The sequence below is a fragment of the Pimephales promelas genome, chromosome 21, assembly GCF_988280905.1.
Source record: "Pimephales promelas chromosome 21, fPimPro1.hap1.1, whole genome shotgun sequence".
NCBI classification, from domain to species: Eukaryota; Metazoa; Chordata; class Actinopteri; order Cypriniformes; family Leuciscidae; genus Pimephales; species Pimephales promelas.
Window position 1 is genome coordinate 27121373 of NC_142789.1, and position 9717 is coordinate 27131089.

A 9717-nucleotide genomic window follows, 5' to 3' on the forward strand; every position below is an offset into this window, starting at 1 on the left:
TTTGAAATAATTATACACTACCATGGGTAAGGTGTTTTTGAAGTCTCTTATGCTGTATTTATTTGATCAAAAATATAGTAAGAATAGTAATACTGCAAAATATTACTACAATTTTAAAACTGTTTTGTGTTCTATTTGAATATATTGTGAAATGTCATTTATTCCTGCGATGCAAAGCTAAATTTTCAGCAGAATTACCCTTCAGTGTCTTCGGTGTCACATGATCCTTCAGAAATCATTCTAATATGACGCTTTGAAAGTGAAAGTTACTTTTGTTTTGATTCATTTATTGTGTCCTTAATTGGTGAATAAAAAACAAAAACAACTTTGGAAAAGTACTGTACTTAATTAACACAAGATTTACTTCACTACTCTAACGTAGCCTGCCAGACGTTTGACTATTGGCATACAAAGAAAAAGTTATCAAGCATAAAACTGGTAATTTGTGCTAATTGCACAGAATTTGGTTTTATGTGAATCTCTAAAAAATTTAAAATAATTACCTAGTGTATCCATGAGTACTTTTCACAAAAATAACTTTACTTACTACTAAGTGACTCACTGGCAAGCCTGGTCTTTTTCAGTTATTACATGTTCTTAAAAAGCAATCGTTCCAGCAATCTTGTAAACATGACAAAGTTGCACTTCCAGCCAACCAGATCATAGCTTGCCAGATGAACAAATTATCAGTAATTTTTTTATGCAGTATGCATCAGGCGGTCAGTGATCAGACGGCGGGTGGTCCATAGGTGCACGTCTGAAGCATAATAGAGGTCTAATTATCTCACTGTAGGACACATACTAAAAAAAACGACCTTTTTTCCATAACCAGGCACCCCAACGGAGGAAACCTGGCCCGGAATCACAGCTAATGAGGAATTCAAATCCTACCTGTTTCCTCAGTACCGAGCACAAGCGCTCATTAATCATGTGCCCAGGTACCACAGAAACACAGCACACTGACACAAATGGCTTCTGGCTCCTTTAAATACATAAAACAAAAACACACACCTGTATCTATAAAAACAAGAGAGGACAGTATGTTTTGCATGCTATGAATTATGGTGAATATTGTAATATACAAGCAACTTTTTTCATTTCAAGGCTCGACACGGAGGGGATAGACCTACTTTCGGCTCTATTGATGGTGAGTGGATTCATCTTATGGTGTTGAATTGTGTGAATCTGAATTAATATTATTCTGATTTGAGCTACTGTTATGCAAGTATGCAAACACAAATGTGAAGGCTTGGCCAATGTGTCACAAGTGCGTGGGTTCAAACACACTCAATAGAGTTACAGTTAAACAAGATAGGTAACTAGCAATAAACATCAAAAAATGCCTTGCATATCTTTTATGTATTTGCATAGAGTGCGTCTTTACTGAAACAGCAGATTTCACGTGAGTGTAAACGGCTTTCCTTTGAAATGTCGAGGAGCTTTGCAATATGAGATGATGGATTTAAGCAATGAGGATTTACCAGTTTATGTCAGATGCCAAACAACACCCTTGCCTTAACACAATAGTCTAAAACCACAAAGATTTCAGTCAGCAGTGGTAAGGTTTCCAAATGCCCTCATTAAAGAGGTCCCTGGAAGATGATATATGGCGACATAGCAGTATTGCTGACAAAACAGGAACATTACAGCTTATTTTTATAGAAATGTGTAAGGAAATCACTACAGATACATCTGATAAAGTAACAAAAACACTGCTGTCCAAGAATTGTGATTCTCAACAGATGATAACAATAACGCTCGGTATTTACCTGTAAAAACAGGTGCAACCATGCTTGAACATTAGTAGACATTCATATTTACACTTTTTATTGGTAAATATCATGTCATACTGATAAATGTGACAATTTGTTAACAAATAAAACGTTTTGTCTTAGCAAAAGTTGAAATTAACATCATCTAAGATTAGTAAATGCTGTAGAAGTATTGTTGATTCTTAGTTCATGTTAACTCGAGTTAAAGGAGAAGTTCACTTTAAAAAAAACTTTTGCTGATAATTTACTCACCCCCATGTCATCCAAGATGTCCATGTCTTTCTTTTTTCAGTCGAAAAGAAATTAAGGTTTTTGATGAAAACATTCCAGTATTTTTCTCCATATAATGGACTTCAATGGGAACCAAACGGTTCAAGGTCCAAATGAGAGTTTCAGTGCAGCTTCAAAGGGCTTTAAACGACACCAGACGATGAATAAGGGTCTTATCTAGTGAAATGAGCGGCCATTTCAAAACTAAATAACAAAGTTTGTTTTATAAGCACAAATGCTCGCCTTACTCTGTTCTGTGATGCACGTTCGTGACTCTCCTGTTCGAACTCGATAATTTAAATGAACGAATCTTTTTTCGAGTCATTTCGTTCGTTGAATTAACCAAATTACTCGAAAAAAAGAATCATTCAAGTCTGGTGTCGTTTAAAGCCCTTTGAAGCTGCAATGAAACTCTTATTTGGACCTTGAACCGTTTGGACCCCATTGAAACCTTAATTTTTTTTTTCGACTGAAGAAAGAAAGACATGGACATCTTGGATGACATGGGGGTGAGTAAATTATCAGCAAAAGTTAACTACTCCTTTATTGTTAACTAATGAAACCTTATTGTAAAGCCTTACCTAATATTTATTATTATTAACAATACTTTTGCAAAACAACACAGCCCAATAATATTTTAAAAGCCTATTAATTATGTATTATTGTGTCAAAAATCTAATAATTATAAAAAAATTTAATTAAAAAATCAACAACTAATCAATTAAATTAGTACTGTTTTGCAATCAGAATGATTATTATAAATTTTAATTTATTTTTAAAAAGCAAAAATTCTAATAGTCCAATCATAATGCATTATTAAAACTGAGAAATTGATTTTTTTTTAAAACTACTACTAATCAATAATAAATTATCTGTAAACCTACAAATCATTTAAACCAATGTAATTAGTTTAAAATTATAATAATTTAAAAACGTTATCAGACAAAAAAAAAAACGAACACTGGTTAAGTTCTAGCATGAAAGCAGACGTATGTGTGTGAGACTTCTAACAAGCACACAGCACATGTGCACAGGCCAGTGAGGTGATGTTTAATGCCGTGGACCTGCAACTGTGTTCAGCTCCCACGAATCCCCGGGTGAAAAAAAAGCCCTTGTTAAGAGTTTGGCTGTCGAGACGGAGTGAGCTCAGAAGATAATTATGGTGTCAACATCCCTCTCTGCCTGCTCTCCTCCAGGTCCAATTAGTTTGATACGGGCAGGGGTGTCAGGCGCGGAGCATTATAGTGTTATCAAAACACAGGTAAACAAACGCAGGCTGACACCTCGTCGCTTCGCTCAGGTACAGGCAAGAGCAAGGACCTTTCACAGCAATACTGTTCAAGATTATGTTGGGGGAACGAATGAGCACAGAGGGGTGCACAGACGGGCTAAAGACTCGATGCTGATCTCAGTGTTTTGGCTGTAGTTCACACATGTATGTTGCATATGCATATTGGTGATGACCTACAATAATTTTGGGGACAAAAAAGGCTCTGAAAACATGTATTTTGGGGAAACGGAGTTTACAGAGTGACTAAATATTTTCTTTATACACGCCGAAAAAAGAAAAGTTGTATTTTAGGTTTAGGATTTGGAATACGATTTGTCTACACTGTTAAAAAAAACATATTAAGTGTGTTTAGGAGTGTCTTTTTGCTGGTTTTAGAAGGGTTTTGGCCACTTTTTAGTTGGTAATGAAGGAAAGCCAGCATAAAGCAGCTAAAGATATAGCTTAATTTACGAATTTTTGGTATGTTTTAGCTTACCTCAAGGGCATCCAAGATGTAGGTGTCTTTGTTTCCGCAGTAGTTTCAATTTTGATATTTTTAGGTCAAACCGTTCATGTCTATCAGTCATATAATGGAGGTCTATGGTCACCACCTCAAAGAGCATGCACAGAGAAGTCCAAATTAAACATGATTTAATAACTCGTAAATGTAAGTACACATTGATGGCCTAAGACACCAAACGAGCGGTTTGTGTGAGAAAACGAACAGTATTTATATCGGTTTTACCTCTTGTAACCACAGCCACGCCCAAGTGATCTGAGGGCGAGGGCACTTCGGTCCGAGCAAGCGCCGGAAATCAGCGTTGTCTGTTGATATATCAAAATCGTCTTCCATTGCAATTTCCTGTATATCTAAATATGTTTAGATCTTTTATTACGAGTCATTAAATCATGTTTGATTCGGACTTCTCTGTGCATGCTCTTTGAGGTGGTGACCATAGACCTCCATTATATGACTGATAGACATGAACGGTTTGACCTAAAAATATTAAAATTGAAAATACTGTGAAAACAAAGACACATACATCTTGGATGACCTTGAGGTAAGCTAAAACACACCAAAAATTAATTTCAAAGTGAACTATCCCTTTAAATACAGGACATTTAAGTAGCTTCCTTAGAAAGAAAAGAAAAACAAAACATTAGTGTGCATCTTGAGACAAAACAACGAGTCAGTGGAAGTTGCTTATATGTCTGTGAAAACGGGGGTAAAATCAATATACTGTAAAGTCATCAGTGTGTGAAAGCTACATAAATGTGTGTTAAAAAAGGTTTTATAAATGTGCTTAATAGTGGATCTGCACCTACAAACTGCACCAAGACTTTTATTTCTTGTGTGTGTGTAAAGCTCTTTCTGATTCTGATCAATACAATGTACCCTGATGGTCTCAGATAGTAATCCCATAGTACTATTTGTAAGCATAAAAACGAAGTAGTGTTAGACTGTAATAGTTGTGATTAGTAAGACAACAATAGACTGAATGGGAGGTCCTCTAGTGAGCGTATGTATTTCAGAAGAATATGCTGCATTCATAAAGAAACGTGAATGCGTTTCTCTCTTTCTCTGTGCGTTCTGATGGCACACGCAGCTTGAGTGCACACTGACCTGTCATTATGATGAAAGACCACGGAGCGCGCGATTCGTTAATGGTGACAGGGGCCTTAATGAGTCCGAACCGTGCACCTGTTTCTCATCAAACCCCGCTGACTGATCGCACTGTCAGACTCACACAATGCGCTCTGAACGCTCTGCTCACTTTAAACAACGGCAAACTTCGCTGGAGACAATTTTATAACTTTGTGTGAGATGACAGCAGGATGATGGGTGCTTCATTATTTAAAAGTACTTCATAGCTCGGGGATCAACAAGTCAGGGGAGTTGTGCTCAGATCGAGTCATTAGTGAAGAGCTCAGATCAGAGGAACTGTAACTTGAGCTCGAGAGCAGAAAATGTTGAAAGAAACGCTACGCATGTTCAAAATTCAAGTTCAGGGATTTTTAGTGCATCTAATACACTTCAAAATCTATTTCTAAAATCAATTATTCAAACTTAAGTTGAAAAAAATGTTGAACATATTAAGAAATGTATTTTTATGTTTATTATAGGGCTGTCAAATGATTAATCGCGATTAATCGCATCCAAAATAAAAGTTTGTGTTTACATAATATATGTAGGTGCACTGTGTATAATTATTTTATATATTTAAATACATACATATGCTTGTATATATTTAAGAAATATTTCCATGTGTATACATTTATATTATATATAAATATAAATAACTTGTATATAAATACTATTTTTTTCTTAAATATACATGCATGTGTGTATATATATATATATATATATATATATATATATACAAAATAATTATACACAGTGCACCCACATATATTATGTAAACACAAACTTTTATTTTGGATGCGATTAATCGCGATTAATCGTTTGACAGCCCTAGTTTATTATAATATTTATTATAATTTATATTATAATATGTAAATGTGTAAAATGTATATATTCTAATAATGTCTATACATAAAAACTATATACAGTGTGTGTGTATATATATATATACTGTTTATATGCGTGTATAAATATATATATATATATATATTGAATGAATATATATATACACACACACATTTTACACATTTAAAATTTTATATAATATAAATTTCATTATATATATATATATATATATATATACACTTATACATTATATGTGTATGTATATTTATAAATATATTAAATAATCATAATATATGCTTAATTATGGTCAATTACTTAAAATATGAAATGTTATATTAAAAAAACATTAAATTTAGATGATTTTATTTATAATGTATAATAAATAAGATCATAAAATTATCATAATATATGGCTAATTATGATCACTATAGATTAGATTGACATGTTATGAAATGACATGTAATTCATTCATTAATGAAATGTGTGTGTTTTCCAATGAATGAAGAACCCATAACTCTACATTTTCCCCCTATTTTTTTTGTTTTGTTCCCTTTCAGTACGACACCAGGAGTAGAATATCAGCCGAGTTGTCTCTGACACACTCTTACTTCCTGACGCTGGGCGAGAACATCCACTCCATACCTGACAGTGAGTTCATCCCAATATTTACATCCTTTCTGGAGAGTCTGCTTATATAACATCACCTCAACAGAAGCCTTATAATCTGTCTTTTACCTTGGCAAAACAACAACGCATTTGCTTTGATCATCACCCGCTTGTCTTCCATCCTCTCTAGCCTCATCCGTGTTTTCCCTGAGGGAGATCCAGTTACAGAAGGATCCGGGACAAAGGAGTTCGGTATTCCAGCCACCAGGTATTCAAATCCAATGCTTACATGACTCATGTCTATTTGCAGAGCGCAACTTGATCATGTTTAGTCGTACGCTTACCTGCACTCCTGCAGATCTTTCTAACACTGGGTCATTTTCCTCCAAATCCAGGTCGAGGCAAGAACCGCAGACAAAGCATATTCTGAGGAACAGAATCAAAGTGGTGATCGGCAGAACAAAATCATTATGAAGGAAACAGCATCCAAAACATGCATGCACACATCCATTCATATACACAGCAATTTATTACAGTCTGAACTTCAGAAAACAGACTGAATGGAAGAAAATCATAATATGAGATGGATAAAAGTGTAACCAAGCCTCAATCGAATCTCTTTTGCAGTCTCTTTCAAGCCTAAAACCCATGCTGATCTTGAGCTCAGAGGATGCTCTATGGAAAGGCATTTAAAGTGCGTCTAGATTCTTCTCTTTCTGGAGACGTAGATCTGAACACCTGAAAGTTCTAGTTGATTTAGTATTTTCATTTGTGTGCGTGCAACACGGTAGCTTCATATATACTTGTCCCATTGAGTTAAAGGAGTAGTTCACTTTTAAAAAACTAAAAACTTTTGCAGTTAATTTACTCACCCTCATGTCATCCAAGATGTATATGTCATTCTTTCTTCAGTCGGAAAGAAATTAAGGTTTTTGATGAAAACATTCCAGGATTTTTCTCCATATAATGGACTTCAATGGGAACCAAATGGTTCAAGGTCCAAAACACAGTTTCAGTGCAAACTGCAAACTGTTCAAAGGGCTTTAAACGATTCCAGACGATGAATAAGGGTCTTATGAAGCGAAACGATCGCTCATTTAAAAAAAAAAGGTTAAGTTTTATAAGCTCAAATGGTCACCTTGCTCTGTTCTCTGATGACCGTTCGTGACTCTCCTATTCGAACTCGTTTATCAAAATAAAAGAATCTTTTTTCGTCTCATTTGGTTCATTCAACGAACGAAAAGAACAGGTTGACTGGGTAAAAGATTCGTTCATTTTGAATCGTTTAAAGCCCTTTGAACAGTTTGCACTAAAACTGTCTTTTGGACCTTGAACTGTTTGGTTCCCATTGAAGTCCATTATATGGAGAAAAATCCTGGAATGTTTTCACCAAAAACCTTAATTTCTTTTCGACTGAAGAAAGGATGACATATACATCTTGGATGACATGAGGGTGAGTAAATTATCAGCAAAAGTTTTTTTTTTTTTTTAAGTGAACTACTCCTTTAAATTTCCTTCATTTCAGTTTGAGGTTTGACTTGTTTTGCCACATGTGTTTAATGAGTCACTGCACATATTACGATTTATTTCACAAACATTCATTCAGTACTATAACATTTAGCGATGTTGATTTTGAAACATTAAAAATGCAAAATGTCATACATATTTGAACCATTGAATAGAGAATTACTTGAATTATGTCATGATACCATTGAACTTCAGCTATTAAATGTGCTGTAAGCGATTTTAACTGTTTTGAAAGCAAAATGGACAATAATGGAATAGCAGAGTTCACACCACAACTATAACGGCACCGAGAAACAATATCATTGGAATCACTTTCAGAATAACTTTTTCCAGCAGATGAACAATAAAAACATTGACAGCCAATCAGAATCCACCCTGCAGACGGCAGATGACAAAACTGCAGTGTCCATAGAATAAACAGAACAATATTGTCTGCTAGTGCTAGTGTGGACGGTAATATAGTTATCTTTCTTGGTGTGAACGGGCCGTTTTCGATTGGCTAGAAAAGAGAACTCCAAAAGAAAATCGCTTAAACCATATTTAGTAAATTTACGAAATCATTAAAAGGTGCCTTTTGCAGACCGTAAGAGATGATGGGGTCCAATTTTAGCCATTCGAAAAACCATCTACTTCAATTTTCTCAAGGATCTAGCTCCTTTAAAGTAATTGCACATGCAGATATTAGTTTTGCCATTTAAGCTAGTTTCTACTCCGCATTTTGCACATGGCATACAAGTGTCCTGGAATTGAAACCTAATGTTGTTTACCTTCTCCTACTGTATCTTGTAGTTTTTTTTTAATGATGACTCTTTATTGTAAATGGCACTGAGCACATTCTAATGGACATAAATGAAAAACTTGATCATTTAAAGGCTACCCTGGAACAGAAATATTGAAAATGACTGACAAGGAAAAAATTCTATAAAATATAATGACTTATGAATATTTATTTAACATCACAACAGCGGTGGCACTAATTTATGTGTTTTGTGGTAAATGAAAATATTTTAAATACTCTATTGAAAAGAATTAATATATAAATATATGTATTTTGACAAGTGTTTTCTTTATTCTCAGTGAAGAAAAAAATAAACTACGGTATTAAATGATCTTAGATGATGTCTAAATGTTTTATAAAAGATTTAGATTTTTGTATGAAATGTGATATTAAATATTTTCTGTGATTTGTCTATTCTATTATGATATTCTGAAGCTGAATGTATTGTGACTGCAAAAATGCCAACAGTAATTAAATAATAACTAAATAAATTATGAAGTTGAGTTGAACTATGGGATAGTGTTTCTACTCTCGTCTCAAACAATAGTCTTATTGTCTTGCATGGTGCTGTTTGTCATTAGTACGCTTCACAAAGTAAACTTAAAATAGGATTTGGTCTAAACAACATATAAGTGATTAATGTCACAAGGAAAGCCAGATAAACCTGTGTATAATTTAGCGTGGGTTTGTGTTCGTAGCTGTTACAAAAGACATAAGCTTTTAAAACTCGTCGGACCAGTCAGAAGCATTCGGTACACTGGATGTGAAAAAATATGAAACAAAAGATTCAAATGGATGTCACCTCAGCCAACCATGCGTGATTACTTACCTTCAAGTGTATTTTGGCTTTTAGTTTTGTGACGAATTCTGTGGGAGGATCAAACTTTTGGGAAACACACCTGTTGCACTGAAATCTTTGGATGTTTGAATCTTTTAAGTGAATCATTTCGTTTTAGTGAATCGATTCGCTTGAGTTACTGTTAGTCGACAGTGTTATTTTGGGCAC

General features: G+C 34.4%; 1 protein-coding gene and 1 long non-coding RNA gene across 2 annotated transcripts in view; one reads left to right on the forward strand and one right to left on the reverse strand.

The window, feature by feature from the left end:
- LOC148970483 (uncharacterized) overlaps positions 1–6834 on the reverse strand; it is a 97006-nt gene extending 90172 nt beyond the window's left edge. Inside the window, exon 1 of the long non-coding RNA XR_016148399.1 lies at positions 6751–6834. This is a non-coding gene — a long non-coding RNA (uncharacterized LOC148970483). The remainder of the gene's footprint in view (positions 1–6750) is intronic.
- cdk18 (cyclin dependent kinase 18) overlaps positions 1–9220 on the forward strand; it is a 59384-nt gene extending 50164 nt beyond the window's left edge. Inside the window, exons 12-16 of the mRNA XM_089124904.1 lie at positions 833–938; positions 1105–1147; positions 6358–6448; positions 6597–6674; positions 6802–9220. Of these exons, the coding sequence (XP_088981030.1) occupies positions 833–938; positions 1105–1147; positions 6358–6448; positions 6597–6674; positions 6802–6836 (353 nt within the window). The 3' untranslated portion in view covers positions 6837–9220. The remainder of the gene's footprint in view (positions 1–832; positions 939–1104; positions 1148–6357; positions 6449–6596; positions 6675–6801) is intronic.
- The last annotated feature ends 497 nt before the right edge of the window (positions 9221–9717 follow it).